The sequence below is a fragment of the Megascapheus bottae genome, chromosome 23 (assembly GCF_031878675.1).
Source record: "Megascapheus bottae isolate mThoBot1 chromosome 23, mThoBot2.hap1, whole genome shotgun sequence".
In the NCBI taxonomy this organism is placed as follows: Eukaryota; Metazoa; Chordata; class Mammalia; order Rodentia; family Geomyidae; genus Megascapheus; species Megascapheus bottae.
This window is the reverse complement of record NC_143531.1, coordinates 22,578,399-22,603,564: the sequence shown is the minus strand read 5'-3', so window position 1 is coordinate 22,603,564 and position 25,166 is coordinate 22,578,399. Positions and strand designations below refer to the sequence as shown.

At 35.0% G+C, this 25,166-nt stretch overlaps 1 protein-coding gene across 1 annotated transcript in view; it reads right to left on the bottom strand.

The window, feature by feature from the left end:
• Lrba (LPS responsive beige-like anchor protein) overlaps positions 1-25,166 on the bottom strand; it is a 400,347-nt gene that overhangs the window by 254,585 nt on the left and 120,596 nt on the right. Inside the window, exon 35 of the mRNA XM_090356865.1 lies at positions 8,766-8,830. Within this exon, the coding sequence (XP_090212991.1) occupies positions 8,766-8,830 (65 nt within the window). The remainder of the gene's footprint in view (positions 1-8,765; positions 8,831-25,166) is intronic.

Genomic DNA, 25,166 nt, shown 5'->3' with positions numbered 1-25,166 from the left:
ACCAGTGAGGAAAAAAAATGCCCAGAAAAATAGAAGAAAAACAGAAAGAATAAAAAAGGACGTGGGGAGAAGCATGAGGAAAAGAGCAGAAAAGGAAGGACAAGGAACTGTGAGCCAGGCACAAGTGGTTCATACCTGTAAGACTAGCAACTCAAGACGCTGAGATTTGAGGGTCATGTCTGAATACCAGCCCAGGCACGAAAGTGTGTTGAGACTCTTATCTCCAACTGCCAAGTTGGAAGTAGAGTTGTGGCTCAAGCAGTAGAGCTGTAGCTGTAAGCCAAAAATCCACAGTAACAGTGCCAAGGCACTGAGTTCAAAAGTCCCAGGACTGGTGAAAAAGCCCCAGGACTGACAAATGTGCATGTGCACCCGTGCACACACACACACAAAAAGAAAGGAAGGAAGGAAGGAAGGAAAAAAAAGGGAGGGAGGGAGGGAGGGAGGGAGGGAGGGAGGGAGGGAGGGAGAGAGGGAGGGATTGTAAAGAGAAACAAAATGCCCTTTCCTTCCATTAAGCTTTTAAGACAAATATATATATATATATATACACACTTTGTTATAGGTATAGATAGATGGATGGATAGATAAGACAATTTTCTATCCAACTATTTACTTTTCTGCCTCTGAAATATAAGGATAAGAAAGTATTTTTTAAAAATCACTGTAACAATTTAATAAAGGAGAAATAAGTGAAAGTGTTCAACCCTTTTTTCACAATGTTTCAAAATAGGCCAAACTAACACTTAATACCTGCCCTTAATTTTTTCTTATGAAAAATGGTATTTAAATATATACTAATTTTTCTTAATATACCAATTATACAGTCTCAGGAAGCATAATTTTATCTAACAATTGTACAAATGATTTCTTCAAATGAAGAATTAAAGGTAAAGAAAGCCAAAGTTTTAATTATATTAGAATAGGCAATTTCAAAATGTAGTGTTTACCATAGAACAAATTAAGTCTGTATATACAGCACAAAATGAGTCACATATTTTAATATTAAGAAGAAAAACTATGCATAATTCATACCTATAGTGCAAGGAGGAAGAAAAACAAACCTGCTTGTGTCATCTGTAGGAAACAAACAGCCCTATCAAGTGACCAACCAGAAAAGATTCTTGCTGTAGCCTCAATAAATAATAGTAATGATGACAGCCACCTCCCATAACTATATTACGGCCATTGTCCACATCTGATTAGACTAGTCTAGACCCTGAGTAAGCACATACATACATTTCTACCAAGAGTTTCCAATAGCACTGCTCTGTTTCCTGGGCCTTCTCTGACCCTCATTAGCAGCAACTGTAATATTTTTGCTACCACCGATAGGAAAGCAAAGTACTGCTGAACACAAATACTTGAGAATATGACAATAGTCATTGTGTTTCAATAACCCATCTAATACTGTAGAGTTAATTACAGAGAAGGATAACAATTTAAAAGAGGGAAAAAATGTTTCCATAGGCTTTTTAGTAATATGAAAATGACTCTAGCCCCACTTCAAAGACTCTATCTCCATAAATAAGCCTTTATTATTATTATTATTATTGAGAATAATTCCCTAATTCTTCATGTACCTGCCTTGTAGCTTATGTCGCTTTCTCTCCTCTCTCCCACTTTTCTCACAGCATATTCAATAATTCAATATCACAAAATTCATAAATTGACAATTATCGTTTCCTTTCTGACTTAGGCTCTTAGTAACAACTCTGAATAAAAAAACCAAAAGGTTTTGATTGTTGAAAGGTATATACTGTATTCATAAACTTCTTTTTGTTAAACAGCAACTCCTTTGTATAACTACTTAAAGATAATATAAAGGAAAAAAAAGAAAAGAAAAGGTGTTAACCAAATACATAAGCCTGCTATCTCAAAAAGAACAGATCAGTTGATAATATCTTATATAAAAAATAAATGTGGGGGGCCGAGAGTTTGGCCTAGTGGTTAAAGTGCTTGCCTAGCATGCATGAAGACCCGGGTTCGATTCCTCGGTACCCCACATACATAGCAAAAAGCCAGAAGTGGTGCTGAGGCTCAAGTGGTAGAGCTCTAGCCTTGAGAAAGTCCAAGGACAGTGCTCAGGCCCTGAGCTCAAGCCCAGGACTGGCAAAAAAAAAAAAAAAAAAAAAAAAAGCCAAGAACAGTGCTCAGGCCCTGAGTTCAAGCCCCAGGACTGGCAAAAAAAATAAAAAATTAAAAAAAATAAAAAAATAAATAAATGTGGGGCCGGAAGTTTGGCTTAGTGGTAGACTGCTTGCCTAGCATGCACAAAGACCCGGGTTCGATTCCTCGGTACCACATACATAGCAAAAAAAAAAAAAAGCCGGAAGTGGTGCTGAGGCTCAAGTGGTAGAGTGCTAGCCTTGAGAAAGTCCAAGGACAATTCTCAGGCCCTGAGCCCAAGCCCAGGACTGGCAAAAAATAAATAAAAATAAATGTGCATGTATTTCATATATATTTAAGGCTAACCTAAACATTCTCTCTTGGGACTGAGCTCAAGTAGCATCCACTTTTTTTTTTTTTAAACAGCTACTTTATTTTTATTTATTTATTTTTTTATTTTTATTTTGCCAGTCCTGGGCTTGAGCTCAGGGCCTGAGCACTGTCCTTGGAATTTCTCAAGGCTAGAGCTCTACCACATGAGCCTCAGCACCACTTCCGGCTTTTTTCTATGTATGTGGTACCGAGGAATCAAACCTGGGTCTTCATGCATGCTAGGCAAGCACTTTAACCACTAGGCCAAACTCCCAGCCCCTAGCATCCACTTTTATGGAGAGCAATACTTTCAATTTGACGACTACCATGCAGCCATCTTTTACAAAGGGAATGCAAACAGCAAATACTCTATAAAGCTGTATCTTCTTCCTGAGATTATAAGAATTCATTCATTGAATGTAACTGTTAAATTTGAATGAATATTATAACCTGGTAACAATCTGCTTTTGTAAATTTATTTTACATGGTAACTCCTGAGGCAAATTTTAAAACAACTCATAGAATTACAGAGGCCACAATGGAAACTGAAAGACCAGTTAATAATTTGACCTATTCTAAAATTTTCCCATACCTATGAAAGTATTTTTTTTCAGGAATATGCAAAGAAGGAGAGAGCAGTCAGGTACTTGGAGAAAAGAGGGGGAAAAGGGAAAATGATACTGCTCACTCATTTTAAGATTTCATTTTGACCAAATACCAACTACTTTCTACTTCCTCCTAACATGCCAGCATCTTGTCCTTGACATTTCATAGGAACTCATTCTGGCAGATTATATCCTAACCATCCTTTTGTAAACTATAACAGCTTCTTTGTTGCATTGAACCTAATTCCATTACTCACTCCAATACAGCACATCACCTCCTAGTGCAACAGAAACCTTTAAGTTTTTGCCTTTACCAATTAAATTAAATCCTGTGAAGACACTGATATCCATGTTGTCTAATGCTTTGTACTGTGAGCCAAGAATATGGACCACTGTAATGCCACTGTATACTGTCTAATTTGAACATTGCCTAAATAAAGCAAGCGACTCTATTTTCACTTCATTTTCATTTAACTTTGTTCCAAATTCACTTCTTTTCCCATTTTTCTCCCCTAGTGCACATCCCTTTTTTTCTATAAGACTCATTTGATTTATTCCAGGAAAATATTCCAAACAGACTTAAGCTGATAGATGACAGCTAGGTAACAGATATATTTTATAGATATATCATATATATATGTATATATGCTATAAAAATATGAATATGTGGAATTTATTTTTAAAATGTAATTACACAAGGGCAGGGAGTTTGGCCTAGTGGTAGAGTGCTTGCCTAGCATGCATGAAGATACAGGTTTGATTCCTCAGTAACACATACACCAAAAAAGCCAGAAATGGCACTGTGGCTCAAGTGGTAGAGTGCTACCCTTGGGGAAAGCCCAAGGACATTGTTTAGGTCCTGAGTTCAAGCCCTAGGACTACTGGCAATACAAAAAACAAAACAATATATATATATATAAATATACACAAATAAAAATACATCCTACAGGTTTGCTGGATACAAATCATTTTATTCCAAAAGGTATGTTCATTTGGCTCTTCTGAGAAAAGTCAAAAAACAACAAAAAAAAATTATACTGGGAAGAGGTTCTGTGGCTCAAGGGATAGCTGTGAGCCTGAGCTGAAGAGCTCAGGGACAAAACCCAGGCCCAGAGTTCAAGTCCCATGACCGACAAAAAAAAAATATATATATATATATATATATATACACATATATATATATACATATATATATATACTGTTAAACATTTAAAGCACTTAAATCTGCAAGTATGATAGTCTATACCTATAATCTCAGCAGAATCTTGAGTTCAAGGCCAACTACGACTCTACTACAACAAGTAAGTAAGTAAAGTCTTAAAATATGGAACTTAACCTTTTTAGAGGGAAAAACAAAATGCCAATGCAACACTGTTGTTTTACATTAAATAAACACCTTTAAAAGCACAGGAAAAAAAATCATGTATCAAGTACCCAAATCCTATATAAAAGTAACCAAAAATCTGCTTTAAAAACCTGTTATACTAATTATAATTGGTGCTCACTTTAGAAAACTAAAAGTGAAAAAAAATTCATTATGTCTGCTTTAAAGTGAACAGAAAAGGAAAGAAAAAAAAACCATATCTGTTCCAAATAAGGGGGGAAAATCGAATCCTCCTTTGATAAGTGACTAAACCTTCACAAAATGGTAAACAATAACATTCTAATCTTTTAAGAGGAAAGAGCAGCATCCCTCATTATAATGTAGCCATACATACTTCCAAATCAATTTGATCCAGGGTTGGAGTGAATAGAAAAGAAGGAAATCTCCACTCAACTAATCTTTGGAACTATGACATCTGCTACACACCTCAAAGTAAGATTATATCCCAACAACTGCTTGTAAGTAACTGGAATTTTTCCATTAAATATTTTACTGCATACACAATTCTAAATTTTTAACTAAAAGGCATGTAGTTCTATAAGTAACACTGAAGTGTTTCCAAGTCTAGACCTTGAGAGTTCAATTCAGATTTTTCTCTTTCATTGGTACACAAGAATATATTCTAGCCTACACTTTCTTAAGTATATCTTGATCTTTCTTTTTTTTAAATCACAGTATAACCCAGATACAACATACAAATGATAAAGATGAAGGGGAGGCTCATAATAAGATGGACACTTTTGGCATTTCTCCTTTCCTTTTCCCTTGTCACGTTCAATCCCATTCATTCTTCTCCTCCGTTATCCTATAGACATTTGTTAGTAATCTATGCTATTTAAAGAAGGGCAAGAAAATGCTGGAGCTGCTAAATGAATGCTCACAAAGCAGAAATGCAATCTAAGCAGCTGAATTTTGAAGAGATAGACAAGTATATTGGTACTAGAAACATAATGTCTGTTATGAGGGCTATTTACATATTCAGATACAGTCTGAGTTATTGCTGCAATAAGCAGATACTGACTGTCCCTAAAGGATAATTAAGGGACGAGTCTAACAGTATGAGGATAATGTGCCTTTTCTGTGCATTCCAGGATGAAGGAAAGAGAATTGCCACACAGCAAGACACACAAAAGTAAAACCTTGTGAGACTACAGAACTTCTCAGAAGGTAATTTTTAAGTTTAATATTATACTTACAGGTCATTCAAATTACATATTTAATAAACTACAAAATTCAAGATCAGTATTTAAACCTTATAATTTTTAAACAAATATTGTACATTTAAACTAGTTTCCATAAGGTATTACAACCCTGACTTTTATTATAAAAAATTTAAGGAAGTAACACTATGGCTTAAAATTTCAGCATACGAGCCAGGAATAGCACCAAGACCCCAATTTCAAGCCCCACAACCAACAACAACAACAAAAAGATTTTATCCTTTGCCAGGCACTGGTGGCTTACACCTGTAATCCTAGCTACTCAGGAGGCTGAGATCTAAGGATCATAATTCAAAGCCAGCCCAGGCAGGAAAGTCCATGAGACTCTTATCTCCAATTAACCAACAGAAAACAGGAAGTGGTGCTGTGGTTCAAAGTGATAAAGCTCTTTAGATTACTTTCTGTAAACGTGGTATGCCACTGACTAAAGAAATAGCCTTAAAATTTCCTAAGACTGCTGGGCACAGTGGCTTTGGCCTTTAATCCTAGCTGCTCAAGAGGCTGAGATCTGAGGATGGTGGTTCAAAGCCAGGTGGGGCAATAAAGAAGATCATGAGAATTTTGTCTCCAATTAATCACTAGAAAACGGGAAGTGTGGCTGTGGCTCAAGGGTTAGAGCGGTAGCCTTGAGCTGTAGAGCACAGGAACAAAGTAGCCTTGAGCTGAAGAGCTGAGGGACAGGGCCTAGGACCCAGAGTTCAAGCCCTATAACCAACCAAAAATTCCCAAAAATTCCTAAGACTTTAGAACATTTGCCTTTCAAAAATTATTTTTACATAAATCACTTGCATATTTAAATATAGATAATTAAGATGTCACATAATACTCATAAATAAATTATTAGTATTTACAATGTTCTTGCTTATGTGGAAATAAAATTTTGTAAGTTTTCTTTGTAAAAACCAAAAGTATACCACTTAATTAGTAATTATTTTAACACTATAAAATAAATTTAATCAAAAGGAAACGTTATTCTCATGGAAAACATCAATAGCAAAATTCAACTTATGAAAATAATGTATTTACACCATCTTATTAAGCATAAAGGGAAAACATTTCTCCAAACAACTATTCATACCTGACCTAAATAATTGATTTGCTAATCAGATCTTTCGAGTCTGATAAACTCTAAGCTGTAGTTGCCTATAAAGGTCTTCATGTTATTTACACTAATAAAACATTAATCAAGGGTCAAATTTATAGCAGCTACTCTATAAATAAGGTCAAGACAGGTCAGACTTACATAACAAGAAAACAAAAAGGTTGATCTCTGCAATAAAAAAAGAAATCCCTATTACTACTCTTCTTACCCCTGGGACTAAGTCTAGTAGCTAAATACTTGAAACTACTCAAACACACTTATTTCTATGAAGTCAATAAATTTCAATGTTTTGAGATTAATTCGTAAAAAAAAAAACCCAAACCAAATCAACTCCTTTACAAAAAATAAATCCTCAAATCATTCCTTTAAATACCTTTAAAACTCTAAATAAATTAGAGAAAACAAGTTCAAATAATTGGTTAACTATATTTCTAATGAATATTTTTTGTTTCCAGCATTGTTTAGATCAAACAGATTATTCATAGATAAAGGTTAAGTACTAGGTATAGAAGCAAAGAAGAGTTTCTAGGCATGGGAGGATACCTAAGCCAGAGTAAGATATCTTACATATTCTCACATACAATGGCTTTAGGTATTATTTCCTCTATTTTGAATGGTTTTCACACAAATACGCTCCAAGTTATCCATAAATGGCACTTTTCTAATGTGTCACTAACTGTACCTATCCTTAACACATTCTCAAGAATCACATATTCTAGTTAATTTATCTAACTCTTCTAAAGAACTGTTTACCATGCTGTATTAATAGCATCAATATTGAATAATTTAACCACAAAAATTTAGTATCAAGCATTACAATTCCAAGTTTCTTTTTAATAATAGCCTGTAAGCACCTACTACCTGATGAATGTAGCCTGCAATCCCTCTGTATATCACCCCAACAATAAAAGAAATTTAAAAAACCACTTTATTTTTAAAAATGTTTCAGAAGGAAAAATTGTATTTTATAAAATCAAAGTTTTCTAGATATTTTTCTTCCTTTTTCCATAACACAAGAGAGACTAAATATCTAGTCACTAGTTCAAATAGCTATAACAGAGTCAGGCCAGCAATAGAGGTTTAAAAAAGAAGAAGAAAAAAACTATTAATTTCCCTAAAACAACACCTGTGCTTAGAATACAATCTCGATGTGCAGCCTGTCACAATCTTAATTTAAATTTTGAATCTTGAATGCCATTAATAAAAAAATCAGTTACCACAAAAAGTGAGAAATTCATCACTCTCATTTTCTCATGTTAATTTTACTTTTAAGATTTTTTTTTGCTCTTACATTCATTTCCTCCTTTTCTCTCTTTAATCTGTACTATTAAATTTTCTTTCATTGAATTTGTCTATTTTTGCTCTTTAAAAGAGAGCCATAGGTATCTATTCTCCCTCCTCTATCTCAGAACATCAGTCAAAACGAATTCCTACTGTGTCCAGGCCCAGAGTTCAAGCCCCAGGACACACACACACACACACACACACACACACACACACACACACTCTCTCTCTCTCTCTCTCTCTCTCTCTCTCTCTCTCTCTCTCTCTCTCTCTCTCTTTCTCACACACACACTCTCTCTCTCTCTCTCACTGGTTCCTACATCTACTTATGATCATACTATCATGTAAGAGAGATAATAAGACAAGTAAGTATAATTATTAGTTCTACAAACATAACACAATTTTATAAGGAATACAAATGAACATGACAGATCTTCACACTTGAATCTACTTTCACAAAACTTAATAAGCCACACTTACTAAAAAATGAAGACTAGAACTTTATAAGTATGAAGAAAATTACAACTTTTGACATATTCATAACAATCAATAAGAACTCCAATGTATTATTGACTACAAAAACAATACTGAATCCCAACATGTCAGGTCACATGAGAAAAATATATTTAAGATTTTTAAATACATTTAAGATTTTTAAAGTAAAATATGAATGTACATAAAATAATTACCTTCCTTCATTGACAAGTTCAATAAAAGCAAGGCCTGCATTCTTCTGAATAGAATTCTGCCACTCCTAAAAAAAACAAAAATAGCAAAAAGTAGCTGAAGAGCTTTCATTGTTTTAAAACAACACTAATGAAAAATACCACCTATACCAACTGCATAACTAAAGTGCTTAGACATGCTGTCTATCAACACTGCTCTACAATCGCACTAAAACTGATATGGAAACGTTAACAAGTGAACACCATCATTCAACATAAATTAAATAAACATCTCAATATTCAATTTTCCCTGGTTTTTTTCTTTATTTCTTTTTTTTCTTCCAGTCCCAGGCTTGAACTCAGGGCCTGAGCATTGTCCTTGGGCTTTCTCAAGGCCAGAGCTCTACCACTTGGGCCACAGCACCACTTCTGGCTTTTCCTAGGTATATGATCCAAGGTAAACAAAAACTCAGGTTTTCATATATGCTAGACAAGCACGCTACCACTAGGCCAAACTCCTGTCCCTTCCTTATCGGTTCTTAACTGAAATCGCTGTGAATTTGGTAAAAAGGTACCAAAAAAGAGCAAAGATAAATGTTGCTTTGGTTTTGTTTGAATAAGAAAGATTTATCACCCAAAATGCTGAGAAAAGAGAATTAAGTGGTTCAAAAACTGAGTAAATAAAGCGTATTTTCCATTTCCCACAAATAATAACTAATAATTGAAAGATAAAAGATGAATTGGAAAAACCACTGTTAAGCACAAACCTATAATTCATAGCCATATAAATTAGCAATATGTGATATAACTACATTCATTAGCCATTAAAAACTTATCCATTAAACTTTATCCACTAAAACGACACCCATTAAAGAGCCTAGGAAGGAAATCAATCAGCAGTGTATATTCAAATGTTCTTCAATCCATTATTCAAAACATATGTAAACCATGAATACAAAGGAAATGGCTCCAATAACTGAAACATACCTAGAACTCAGAAATGCCAGTTCATGGAGCTATATGTATAATTGTGTGTGTATACACACATATGTAAATAACTATATGTGTGCAAATGGTCAGATCTCTTTTAAAGAACTGCAATGAGAACATAAGAAAGAGTTTGCATGATATCCCTCTACTTTTTTGCTTGTTCATAAAACAAACTTATCATTGTTTAATAGAAACATATTACATTACCTGAATTTTTTTGTGATGCTCTAGATAGAAGTTGGGACCTTGTGCTGGCGAGGCAAGTGCTATACTACCTGAGCTCTACCCTAACCTTTTGCTTTTATCCAGTTTGTTATTCCTTATGTGGTACTGGCATTTGAACTCTAGGAAAAGCTAGGCAGGCGCTCTATTGCTTGGCTTATGCTTCCAGCTCTTTTTGTTCTGGCTACCTTTGAAGCAGGATCTTGCTTTTTGCCTGGATTGACTGAAAGGCAATCCTCCTACTTACACTTCCTATTTATGAGTATTAGGCACAAGCCAGCATGCCCAGTCTTTTCTTTTCAGACGGGGTCTTGAAAGCTTTTTGCCCAGGTTAGCCATGAACCATGATCCTTTAAATCTCACCACCTGCTGGGCTGACATGACAGCAAAGCTTCATTGTACCCAGCTACTGATTCAGATATAGCCTCTCTAACCAGATGGTGCTATAATCATCTCCAACAGTAATGAGCATCAACTCCTGAGTGGCTAGGATTACAGGAATTAAACCACGAGTGCCTGGCTTACTGTAATTTTTAGATGGGTCAAGTTTACTTTGCCCAGGTGGGCCTTAAACTCAAAATTTTCTGGTTGAGTGACTGGGATTACAGATATACCCAACTGAATCTTAAACTCTGTCTACCTATGTGTCACAACTTCCTCTCTTCTTAGGAAGGTAGCAGAAGGGAGAAGAGAATAAAACGAAGCCACATGTAAATTTTATGGTTTGAGCGCAAAGGATCCTACTCAATTCCCAGGCACAGCACAGTGGGATTCGAAGCCACAAAAGGTTGCTCCAGACCCAGTACGGCACAGAAGTAAAATAAATTTAATAGCTGTTGACCTAAAACAACTTTAAACTGCTCCATGCCATAGGAATAATCAATAAGGAAGCCTTAAAATGTTATAGAAATAACAAAAGATCAAATAGGATGAAGAAAACACATAGGAGTAAGCACAGTCTTACTCCCTGGTTTCTACATCTTATGTAACACTCTTAGCAAAACCACTTGATGCACACAAAAGAATGGGAAGGCAAGATCTGAAATGAAATGAGTTATCATTTAAGTCATGCAGTTTAAAAAAAATAAAATGGATAAAGTAGGAGAAAATATAAAGTAGGAGAAAACTCTAAGAACAAAGGACTGAACAGTGATGATGACTCATGACTAATTGTAGCTACTTAAGAGGCTGAGATTTCTGACAGCATGGTACAAAACCATCTGGGGCAGTAAAGCCACTAAAATTCTCATCTGCATTAATGAGCAAAAACTCAGAAGTGGAGGTGTGCTTCAAATAACAGTGCACTAGCACTGAGTAAAAGGGCCAAGCAAGAGTGTGAGGCCCTAATTTAGTCTCCTCCCCCAGCCCTCAAATAAAGGGACAAATCCAATAAAAGGTGAATTATTGAATTCATCATTTTGTTTTACAAAACATCTACAGGAACAAGGTAAAGATATCACCACTGCTTTTCAACATCATGTAGGCAGTACTAGGCAATACAGGAAGACAAGAGAAAAAAAATCAAAGTATAACGATTGGAGGGCTCAGGAGTAAATATATTTAACATTCACAAAACTCTATTTGTTGCCAGACTACAAAAAAGTAAATAAAATCAGAAAAACGTAAGGCTATCCTTATTTTCAGAGAACTGTTGACAAAGAAAATCCAAAGAACTCTTAGAATTAATAAGCACAAGATTATAACAAGATTATAAAATACAAAGTTAATACATAAAGCTAAATTCTTTCCTATATATCAGCAACAGAATTCCAAGTGAGAAAACACAATCTACTTACATTAAGACAAATAAATGAAACAGAAGGCATAAATTTAGAAAAATAGGTACAAGAGCTATATGGAAAAATTATAAAACTCTCAAAAGAAAGCAAAGTAGAACAATAAATAGAGATATTTTATGTTTCTAGACAGGAAGACACAATACTATCAAAGGTTATTTGTTTCCAAATTGATCTATAGATTCCATGTAATCACTATATGTAAATCTCAACTATAATTTGTGGAGCTTGACAGACTAATTTTAAAGTTTACATAGAAATATAAGGTAATCCAAATTATGAAAAACAAGAATAAAGTTGCAATATTAACCCTACTTGACTTCAGGTCTTACTACTATGATAAGTTTATAATAATCAACAAAGTGTAATATTGCCTTTTCCTTCAAAAATACACAGATAAACGAACACATTAAAGAACCCAAAAATAGATTTATAAATACACAAGTCAGACAATCTTTGACAACGGGCCAGAAACAACACAAGTAAGAAAAAGACAAGTCTTCAACCAATGGTGCTGTAAAAACTTTCGCAAAAAATTAATTTCAAATGGCTCACCGTCCTAAATGTGATGTAAAAAATTATAAAACTAGGGGCAGGGAGTCTGGCCTACTAGTAGAATGTTTGCCTAGCATGCACAAAGACCCAGGTTCAAGTCCTTGATACCACATAACATAAAAAAAAGCCAGAAGTGGTGCTGTGGCTCAAGTGGTTGAGCTCTAGCTTTGAGAAAACCCAACGACAGTGCTCAGGCCCTGAGCCCAAGCCCAGGACTGGCACCAAAAAAAAAAAAAAAAAAAACCTATAAAACTAATTGGGAACAGCTAGATTTCAGGAGGCTGAGATCTGCGGGTCATGGTTCAAAGCTAGCCTGAGCACTAAAAACTCCATGAGAGGCCAGGAGTTGGGCCTAATGGTAGAGTGCTTGCCTAGCATGCATGAAATCTGGGTTCAATTCCTCAGTATTACATACATGAAAAAAGCCTGAAAGTGGTGCTGGGGCTCAAATGGTAGAGCTCTAGACTTGAGAAAGCCCAAGGACAGTGCTCAGGCCCTGAGTTCAAGACCTAGGACTAGCAAAAAAAAAAAAAAAGTCCATGAGACTCTTATTTCCAATTAATCACAAGAAAATGGGAAGTGGGGCGGTGGCTCAAGGGTAGGGAAGTAGCCTTGATCTGAAGCGTTCAGGGCCAGTGCCTAGGCCCAGAGCTCAAGCCCCATGACCCCCCACAAAAAAAATTCTCTGTATAAAACACAACATCAATAGAATAAAAGCTATAGATGTGAATATTCACAAAACATAATTAAGTATTGTTCCCCTAATGTACAAAGAGCTATTTAAAATTCAACAAGAAAAAAAGAATCCCATTTAACAATGGCTGAAGATAAAAGTGACACCTCTACAGAAGACACATAAGTAAGTAAGACTATAAAAGATTTCCCACAGTATGTATCACTGGGGAAATGTGAATTTAAACAACGAGATATTGCATCATATTCATCAGAATGGACAAATGTCAGAAGACTAACATCACCAAATGTGAGGAAAAGCTCATTCACTGTTGAAGGAAATACAAACTGGTAGAGCAGACAGCTGGGAAGTTCTGAACCAAATCACATATATTCTTAGTACAGAATACAGCGAGCATGATCCATGAATTTTACACAAGGAACTCCAAAGTTTTACTCATAAAACCAAAACTTAAGCCACAAAGATATCCTTCAAACAGTGAATAAACTATGGTATGACCAGACAACTGAATATTACCAGCACTAAAAAGAATGAACAATTGAGTGATGAAAGACATGAAGGAAACTCTTAAATACATATTACTAAGAAATCAGAATGGCTAATACTGTAGGATTCCAACTAGATAACAATATAGAAAAGAAAGACGATGCTCAATGAGCAAGAGATGGAAAAGAGTAATAACAAGTAACAGAAAGACTTTGAGTTGTAAAACTATTCTTTGAGATGCTATGATGCTGACTCCAACTTCAAACAGTAGCAAAACATTAAAAAGTGCTAGGGATCACATCCATGGAGTGACTCATATATGCTAGGCAAGCACACTATACTGATCAATATTCTAGTCCTAGTTTACTACTTTGCACTTAGTTTAAAAAAAAAAAGTGGTCCACATGCTGGATCGCTGGATCATACCTGAATAATTACCTAGCTATAATCACACCTGTAATCCTAGTTAGTCAAAAGACTGAGATTTGAAGACTGAAGTTCAAAGCCAACCTAGGCAAGAAACTTTGTGAGACTCTTATCTCCAATTAACCACCAAAAAGGCAGAAACAGAGCTGAGGCTTAAGTAGTAGAGCACTAGCTTAAGCACAAAACCTCAGGAGCAGCACCCAGACACAAGGTTCATACACATACATACACACACACACACACACACACACACACACACACACACACACAATAGGTGAAATGAAAATGAAGTACAAGAATTAGACTTTTGACTATTGTTATATTGCCATAATCCTCCAAGATATCATTGGGTTCTTCATTATTTCTACATATTCTGAACTATTAACATTTAAGAGACTATCAAATATCAGGTACAGACTTGTATACCACAGATTAATAATGTTTATGAAAAAGTCTACTGAATCCCAAATTCTTCATTTCTCTTGTTAATCCAGATGTTGCTCAAAGCCAACAAGTGTTTTCCATAATAAAACATGCTCTAAAGCAATTTGTGGAAGTTGTCAAAACCAAAAAGAATATTCATTAATCATGCTATCCTAACGCATTTTTCTCTAGTTCAGAAACAATTATCAAAGAAGGTGTTAGTCTAAACAATTTCATAAACCACAGCTCAATATTACCTTTAGTGAGTTTTAATAGTTGAAAGAAAAGCTTAATGGTCATCATCTTTCATGATCATTTCAATATTTCATCACAATATCTAGAACAGGCTGATGCAAAATGGATAGTACATTTAAAGGTCTTGGTTATCCTTTCCCCAGAGGTACTGATGAAAACATGTTAAAAGCCTCAGAGCTAACCACTAATGCAACTAAGTAATTTTAAAATACATTTCAGCACTTCAGAAAGGAAGGATTCAGAAAAAAAACATCAGTCAATAATTTCATACCTGTTCCTAAGCTGTATTTAATTGATTATCACTTCCTTAGGCCATAATTGTTGACTACTCAATTTTCACTAAAATACAATCTTAGCTTACTAATGCTTTTAAGTCCTCCAGTAATAATGAAGACAATACAGAGTAGTGAATTCTATTAAAGAGAATTCTATAAAAAATACAAAAGCCTATTTGGTGGTGAAGTTTGTTTGCTAGAGTAAAAAAAAAATAGCTGGGCTATGGTGGCTAATACTTGTAATCATAGCTACTCGGGAGGCTGAGATATGAAGATCAAGGTTCAATGCCAATCCTAGAAGGCAAGTCTGTGAGACTGTTATCTCCAATTAACCAAAAGATAACTAGAAGTGGAAGAGTACCAGCCTTGAACAAAAGAGTTCAGAGCAATGCCCAGGCCCTGAGTACAAGCCCCATGACCCAAAACAGCAACAGCAAGAACAAAAAGTCACTAATAACACGATCGCTATTCCTCTCTACCCTCCACGAATAAACAGAAAACATAGCAATTGGTGTCATGAACTTGTTCACTTAAATTATTTCAAGATAATTCTAACTCCCTTGAGTAAACTTCAGTTTTATACAAATAATCTAACACACATTTTAGTGTCTTGAAGACACTAAAAAAAGTAATTTACAATTACCACACTCCAAAGCACGTATTAGGCATGAGATTTGCTACATAAAATCCAGTCTACCATTATTTTATTTTGAAAGCAAGCAATTTATGTAAAATTGAATGCAGAATTTTTTCTGGTGGCCTAGATAACCTACAAAGTTCCTTTTACTCTTCTGACTTGCATTTAATTGATGATTAATGATGCTGAGCATTTTTATATACTTATTGGAAAGTATATTTTCTATCCAGATTATTTATATACTTTTCCACTGGATTTCATTGTTTCTGCATGTTACTGTTGAGTTTGTAGTTCACTATACATGGATATTAACCCACACTGGATGATCAGTTTGTAGATATTTCCTCTCCTCCATTTCACTAGCTCACTGTTTCTTTTGTCCCACAGAAACCTCTTAACTTTATGTAATTCCATTTCTCTGTTGTTTCCTTTGCTTATGTGGCTTTTCAGAGTCTTTCTCAAAACATCGTGGCCCTATACAGTTTCCCCTACTTACAGTAATTTCATTGTGTCAAGTACCACATTAGCTTTGGGCATGACTAAGATTTGAACTCAGGTCTTCCTGCCTGCTACCTGGCATTCACCATTTGAACCATATCTCCAGTCCTGTTTTTGCTGGGTTTTGTTTTTGACAGAGTCTTATTTTCCATGGAGAAATATGCCTGAGCCACAATTTGCTTATATTAGAATTCAGCTTGTACATCCTTATCCAGCTTCCTGCCATAGGGATGTGTTACAGACTTCTGCCCAGGCTAGCTTAGAACCGTGATCTTCTCGATCTCAGCTTCCAATGTAGCTTGAGGTAACAGGTACATGTCAATGCACTCCACTACTGGTTAAGAAGGAGTCTCATGGCCGGGAGTTTGGCCTAGTGGTTAAAGAGCTTGCCTAGCATGCATGAAGACCCGGGTTCGATTCCTCGGTACCACATACATAGAAAAAAGCCGGAAGTGGTGCTGAGGCTCAAGTGGTAGAGCTCTAGCCTTGAGAAAGCCCAAGGACAGTGCTCAGGCCCTGAGCTCAAGCCCAGGACTGGCAAAAAAAAAAAAAAAAAAGGAGTCTCATGATTTTTACTTCCAGGACTAGTCTAGAACCACAGCCTTACCAATCTCAGCTTCCCAAGTAGCTAGAATTACAGTCATGAACTACCAGTACCTACCTTATATTTAGGTATTTGATCCTTTTGATTTTAAACATGGTGAGACATGTTTTCATTCTTATGCTAAAGGATTATCTCATTTTCCAGCACCACTTACTGAAAAAAAAAATGCCTTCTCTCCTATGTTTTGGGGACTTCTATTTCTAGGTTCTTTATTCTGTTTCATCAGCCTCTGTCAATTTTTATGCTAAAACTATAGTTCCTGGTTACAATAATATATATACAATAATATGTTTTCAGGTTAGTCATTTCAAAGTCAGAAACTTTGTTCTTTGATTTGGCTAATTACATTCTTGGGAGATTTCTCATGAATTTTAAGTTTGTACTTCTGTAAATATCTATAAATTATTCAGAACTATTCATGACACATTGTCCACACACACACAATTATTGTCAATTACTGTGTATTCATGATACAGTTTTGTAAGTTACATATGTCTTTCCAAAGTGTTGGCTACTATTTGTTATTCCCAATGCTATTTCTGTTATCAAATGTAATGTCTCCTGTTTTATCTCTGATTTTATTTATTTGGGTCTTACTTCTCTAGTTATTTGAGTTTCATTCTTTTTTTTTCTTTTTTTTTATTGTAATTAGTAAAAGAGTTACATGATATTTGCCAGATAGAAGGTTCATTAATTCACATACATTGATACCCTTTCACATGTCTTGGTACCCATTTCCCTCCCCCCCCCCGAGTTTCATTCTTAAATTACTTGAGATTTCCTAATTTTTTTTTTACACGTACTGCAGTACCCTTCCTTTTTACTACTATGTTTGCTGTATCACGTAAGTTTGGGCTTTCAATTAATAATCCTACCTCAGACAAATGTCATTTCTTATGTGGCTGCCATTGCAGCCTATGAATCACATAGGTTTTGGTATGCTGTGTTTCCATTTTTCTTTATTTCAAGAAACTTGAATTTCTATTTAATTTGTGTTGATACTTTGGCAAAGAGCATTTTTATTCTTTCATAGTTCCACTTGTTGATTTCAAATATTACAGCATTATATAGCAATATTATACAGCAAGTATTATAGTGGTCAGAGAAGACACATTCTTGCGATTTCATTTTTTTAATTTGCTGAAATTCAATTATGGCCCAATCCATAGCCTATTTTGGAGAATACTGCACATGATGATCATAAAACATTTGTATTCAATGAAATGTTCTATTAAAAAAGCTAACAGAGCCAGGCTTGGTGGCTCATACCTGTAATCCTAGCTACTCAGGAGGCTGAGATTTGAGGATCAAGGTTCAAGGCTAGCCCAGGCATGAAAGTCCATGTGACTCATCTCCAATTAACAGCCAGAAAACTGGAAGTGGGGGCCGGGAGTTTGGCCTAGTGGTTAACGTGCTTGCCTAGCATGCATGGAGACCCGGGTTCGATTCCTCGGAACCACATACATAGAAAAAAGCCGGAAGTAGTGCTGAGGCTCAAGTGGTAGAGCTCTAGCCTTGAGAAAGAGTCCAAGGACAGCGCTCAGGCCCTGAGCTCAAGCCCAGGACTGGCAAAAAAAAAAAAAAAAGAAAACTGGAAGTGGCAAAGTGGCTCAAGTGGCACAGTGCTAGCTGAAGAACTCAGTGACAATGCCCAGGCTCAGAGTTCAAGCCCCATGACCAACCAAAAACAGAAAAAGAAAAAAAAAAAAGCAGCTAACGGTTACATTTGGTGTATAATATAAGATGATTCTGTTTCTTTAGTGTCTAGATGATATCTTCATTAATGGTACTGGTTTTAAACATTCTATCCCTCCCCCCAACTAAATAGACTATCACTTTCTTTAACTCTAATAATGCTTACTCCATTTAACTAGATATTTGGAAGTGGGTATATCTTAAATATTATCTTGCTGACTTTTTTTTTTTGTTGGTTGTGGGACTTGAACTCCGGGCCTGTGTGCTGTCCCTGAGCTCTTCAGCTCAAGGCTAGGGGATAGTAGCCACTTTGAACCACAGCACCACTTCCAGTTTCCTGGTGACTCAAAGTGACGGAAGAGGGCCCCTTAGTTTCTGTCAGCCTTGAGGAGCGAGGTCAGGCCTGCAAACACAACAGACTCAGTAATTGAGTGTGGGTCACCTGTCAGTGTCTGAGAACCATGCAGATGCCTTCTCAGCCTTGGCTGTGAAGCCACACACAGTGGCTGCCCAGATGCTCCCTCAGACCCAGGATGAGTGGATGGGAGTGCCTAATTGCTTTCCAGCATTGAAGGTGGTGGATGAGACTGCTTAAAATAAATACACAAACGTTTTTCTAAATGAAAATATTCATCTAATACTACTCTGAAAACACTAAATAATAGAACAAGTATTTGAGTTTCAAATATATTGGTATCAATGAAAACACGAATCTATTATGAGCTAATGATTAAGAATTTGTTTTTTCAAACACTAAAGTGAGTACTCTAATCTATCAAATAATTTTATCTTAACTCCTATTAGTATGAAAACAGTCTCCTGATATACCGTTTTGACCTTATAAAACAATTTATATTGAAGATAGGAATAAAGAGTAAGTTAACAAGTATCTGAACTCACATCGAACTATTTTATTTTCCTTGTACAAACTGAAAAGTTTAAAAGCTTCAGTAGCTTTTTTTCTGACTGTCTTTTATAGATAGTCTTGGTGTATTGCCCAGACTGGACTTAAAATCCTGCCTTAGAATCCTGAATAGCTGGAATTTTAAGCCTATGCCACTTGCTTGGATAGGGCTTAAATTTTTTAATTATATATCCTTATTCCTTTAATATATCCTTTATTCCTCTACCTTTGTAACAATGAATCAGATTGAATGACTGTAGTTCCAATGACCCAGAAAAATGGCAGAAATACTAATAGGAATTCAAAGGAAAGATTGTAGAAAGAAACCAAATGAAGAAGGGAATGTTTTAATACAAAATTGAGAAACACATTATACACAGGACTAAAGGTCAAAATGAGGTAAAAGTTTTTCACGGTCAAGATACAGTAATCTTAAGTGCTCAAAGTAAACTATCAATAACTTTTCAACAGTGTTTGCACTTTGTGTCAGCACTCTCTCAACAGCATATCTAACAGGAACTCCAGTAACCGTATACCAGAAAAGAATATAGCCTAAGCAAAAAAAAAAAGTTCCAGTCCATTATCTCCTTAGTGTAATAAAACAAACGGTACAATGAAAAAGTAAAAGAGGTTACTGCCCTTCAGAAAGTGCTAAATTATTTTTGTGCACATGTACATACAAAATGTACATCTACTCTGTGCAAATATTATGGCTCATGGAGCAAGCAAATATACAATTAACTATAAAGCTAAAAATAAAGAAAAAATAAACTTAAAATCTAGCGAAAAGCTAAATACTACTTAAGTAACAATTAACAAGGAATTGAATATTTTATAAAAATTTATGGTTGGTTCAAAAAATAAGATACAAATCTTTTTAAACTAAAAAGATTAAAAGTCACGTAACCAGTTAGTAATTGCTATAAATACATATTATTTTTAAATAATCAGGTAAAAATCTGCTTGCTATGTTTAGGCACATGAAGCACTAATATATTTGTAAATGTCTTGAAAAACCTGTCTTAATTTTTTTAGTAAAAACATTTTAACCAATAATAATCCTAACAAACTACAAACTTACATTGATTAATATAGAAACCACGGTTTTCATAAGGATGACAAAAAGCTGCTCTAACCCTTTTCAACTCCAAAATCTCAACAGATGATCATTATTAAGACTATTATCAGGGCTCCTCATCCAGGAGCTATATAAATGTGTCCTATTAATACCCAGTCAGTCTGTTTGGCAACTCCAGTTCTCCAGACATGTGGAAAGCACTGCCCTTTGAGGTCTGAAGTCAAGTCTATAGGGAATCTCAAAGCCTGCACTGAAATTACAAGGAGTGTTCATTAGAGACTTTTGGAGAGAAAACATGAAAGACTGCCATTAAAACTACATAAAACAGCTAATTATTTTTAAGAGATTTTTTAAAACACCTAATGTACATAGTGTAATAAAAAGTATTTAACAACTGAATTATTTTTAAAGCAGGACTTTGATTACTCAAGTGGTTTCCTTCATGTCTTCTACCTCCCACTTATCATGCATTTTATAAGAAAAATCAACAAAAGATTTTATTATCATGGGAGAGAATTATCTCATAACTAAATTTTTTCTACACATGCCTATAAATACTTTCCAAATGAAGTTTAAGACCAAATTTTTGTCTTCTACTTATAACTGGAATGATACGTTATTACCTTAAATTCAGTCAGACACACACACAGAGGTGTGTATTTCATCTGAAATTTTTTATATTTTTATTTTATTCATTTTATTTTCTATTATTATCATTATATTTATTAAGTAGTTACACAAAGGAATTACCAAAGTAGTTTATGAATACAATTTTCCTGATCAACTAATCTGCTTATTTAACTCTTATTTCATTTTAAGCTAGTAATTATTATGATAAGCACAAAATTATTTTACTCAACATGTTAATATTTATCATATATTATGCAAAACTAAAAACACAAAGATTGAGATTTTTAAGAAAAATACCTGTAAGTTGATTTTCAAAAAAGGTTCTAAGAAATAGCCTGTCATCAATTTAGAAAAACACAAAAGTATATTTTCTAATTGATAATGTTGCCATTTTAACTTTATCTAAACACTTTTTAGCTTGAGAATAATGCTAACAACAAAATAACGTTCATACTATTTATTCCAGTAACAAATCTTTATAAACTATTATATAAAATTAATTAGCAAAAAATAATGTTCATGCTATTTATTCCAGTAACAAATCTTCATAAACTATTATATAAAATTAATTACTTTGCCTCAATCATTTCTTGAATCCACATATGTTTGGTTTCTGACACCCTAATTCCAAAAAGAAATTATAACCTCAATCCAAATGTAAAAAGACAACAGAAAGAAAGTACATTAAACCAGTTTAAAAGAATAAAAATTTAAAGAAAACAGATTACCAATGATTTATATGAATGCCTAGTGCTGAAGTTAATTACAAGCAACCCAATAAAATAGTGCCTTTTATTATTGTATAGCCAGTAATAGCTCTAGATGTAAAAACCAGAACTCTTTCTGCTGACTTTTGCATGCCCAGTCCCACAGCACACAACATTAAGAATTAAACATATGGTAAATAAGGACCACAGAAAACAGCAGTTTTTAACTAAAAGCAGAAAACTTTCCTGCTGTTTAACTATTTGGAATCTTCCACTCTGGACACTGTAAATGGATACCATGTAATTCACTCCCCCCCAAAACACACACACACACACACACACACACACACACACACACACACACAAATGCTTAAGCTTATATAAAATATAATTTAAATTTCAAATCTCACAATTTAACTCTACCCTAAAATAAATAACTATAAAATAACATTGTGTTGGGCCGGGAGTTTGGCCTAGTGGTTAAAGTGCTTGCCTAGCATGCACGAAGACCCAGGTTCGATTCCTTGGTACCACATACATAGACAAAAGCTGGAAATGGTGCTGAGGCTCAAGTGGTAGAATGCTAGCCTTGAGAAAGTCCAAGGACAGGGCTCAGGCCCTGAGCTCAAGCCCAGGACTGGCAAAAATAATAATAATAATAATAACATTGTGTTTAGATAGCATTCACTGGAGCAATGAAGACTTTTTAATGACTATGCTAAGAAATAATAAATAATTCATCCTCGAAAATTCCATTTTTGTGAACATCATATTACATCCATTTATAAAACATAAATCTAATACTAAATACACACTAGATATACAATATACATACATTACTCATTACAGCAATTTTTTACAGTTGTCAAGAATACCAGTCATAGGCTGGGAATATGGCTTAGCAATATAGTACTTGCCTAGCATGCATGACGCCCTGGGTTCAATTCTTTAGTACCACATATATAGAAAAGGCTGGAAGTGGCGCTATGGCTCAAGTGGTAGAGTGCTAGCTTTGAGCAAAAGATCAGGTACAGTGCCCAGGCCCTGAGTTAAAGCCCCAGGACTGGTTAAAAAAGAAAAAGGAACACCAAGTCACATGATTAATGAACTTTGTGGTGAAAGAGCAAGATCTTGCAATCTAGAATGATTTGAAAATTCTATTTAAATAAATTTTTGCCAGGTGCCAGTAGCTCACGCCTGTAAGCCTAGCTACTCAGGAGGCTGAGATCAGGTTTAAAGCCAGCCTAGGCATGAAAGTCTGGGAGACTCTATCTCTAATTAATCCCCAGAAAACTGGAAATGGCGCTGTAGCTCAAGGGGTAGAGCTCAAGGAGAGTACCTAGGTCCAGAGTTCAAGCCCCATGACCAACAAAAAAATAAATAAATAAACAAATTTTTACCAATGATCTTAGTGGGATATTAGTAGGTACCAATGATAACCCAAAACTCTCTGATTTACAAGCTAACTGAAAGAGTATTAACAACCTCCATCTGAAAATCTGAAACAACAAAGCAAAACAATACAAATACTTTTTTAAAAAGACAAAATAAGATTTAAAGACTGAATCCTAGGAGAAAGGCAACATTAACTGACTACTCTGATTAAAATCCATTAATGCACCACAAATATGCCATTTATAAAAAATTTAATATAAGAGCATAGATAAACCTTTGTGAACTTACCAGTTTTGTCAGTGAAGCCTTATGATTTTAAACCTGACCTTTATTTTATGATGCCTTAACATCAGAATATAGATTTGAAATGCTAGGGGAAAAAAGGTGGGGGATGGGCCAAGCAGAAAAGGCAATAATAATCTAGAAACAGAGACACTGACCTATAGGTCAGTATTCTTAACTACATTAAAACCAAAGAAAAATGCTATGTTCGGGATATTTCCATTTATGTATTCCTCTCTTTTCCTAACTCTCCTCTTAATCCCAAATTTAAAAGACTAGTTGTAAAACAGTAGGGTGTCAGATTAAAACACACTTTATTTTCAGATTGTCTCCACACTCATAGGTTGGCTTCCTGTCAGGAAGAGTTCCATTTCACTGAATACCCCAATCAGCAGGGAACTTGCAGAATTAAGTGCCAGTTGATATTACTTTGTTTTGCATTTACTACCCCTGAGAATAATGTTCAAAGACGTAGTCATATAGTCAGCATGGTATCGTCCTTCTGACTAGACTGCCAAGCCACAGGGTGTACTGCCAGTTCCACAACATTTACCTTAAAAGGTTGTGTTTTCTAAATCCTAGTGTGCTGGTGAACCAACTGCACAACTGTGCTTCAGATTAAATTCTTTATTTAAGTAAAATTATGTTTTTCTTGGGCTGTCCCAGGCACTTAAAATTAATACAAAAAAATCTATATCCAAATTCAAATAAGGAGCAATGACTGAACTATCTTTTGTAGACTACGAAAAGGAGAAATTGTTTGCTAAAAGATGGTACTATAACCTCATTTATTTTTACCATTAGTATTATTTTAACGTTTAAAGGCAAATGTTTCTGTCTTATGAATAAAAAGTACTGCTACAAATTCTGAGTTAAAACAAATATTCTGCGGTGTTAGCATCAGCACAAACCTGCTTGCAAAAACACTTTAAAATTGTTTATGGGTTTAGGATTTTCCATGCCTAATTTATAATCTGCATGTTTAATGATCTCCTCCAGGATACACAGCCTCCCTATCCATGTTGCAAAGGGCTGTAAAGTGCCTTTTCATAAGGTCAACACAAAATTGAATTGACTGTGAACACTTCAACATGATATATTCTTTCAGTCTTTGTGCATCCCACAAAGCAAGTTTTCCAGTTAGAGATGTGGCTCAAGTGAAAGTGCACCTGACTAGTAAGCAGGGCATGCTGAGTTCAGACTCAAGCACCAACAAAAAATTTAAAAGATAAATGAAAACTTTCGTGGCACCTCAATATAACTAGGCAATTATATTCTGAGCTTAAAAAAAAAAAACTTAAGACACTGCACTACTGATTATCATCCTATACTATACACAGGAACACAAAGTTTCAGGTACTGACAATAACAAACTCAGGGACCGTCAATATATACCCACTAATTTTCTATAAGTCTATCCTAAGAAAGAGGTATAAAAACATCAAAAGGAAAGGGAGAGTAAAATTACTAAAATATTCAAACATAAAATTATATTAATCCTAGTGGGACCCTGCTACCTAAAAACTGGGCTTAAGGAAAACAAAGCCCTCACATCCAGTCTTGTTTACCTTGGGTTAAAAATGAAATAGAATATTCATTGTCCAGGATACTCAAGTATATATTTTGTCATTTAATCTTATTATTCAAATTTATTGTCATAAAAGCATGGCATAAACCTGGTGTGGTGGCCCACACTGTGATCCAGGCTAAGCAAGCACAGATAGGAGGCCCTATAAATGCCATCCCTGAGCAAAAACAGCACAAGACCTTATCCAAAAACAGTAACTAAAGTAAAAACATCACTGGCCATAAAGGACGTATAAGCCCAAAGAGCTCTGAGATTCCACCTCATCCCAATTAGACTGACCAGAAT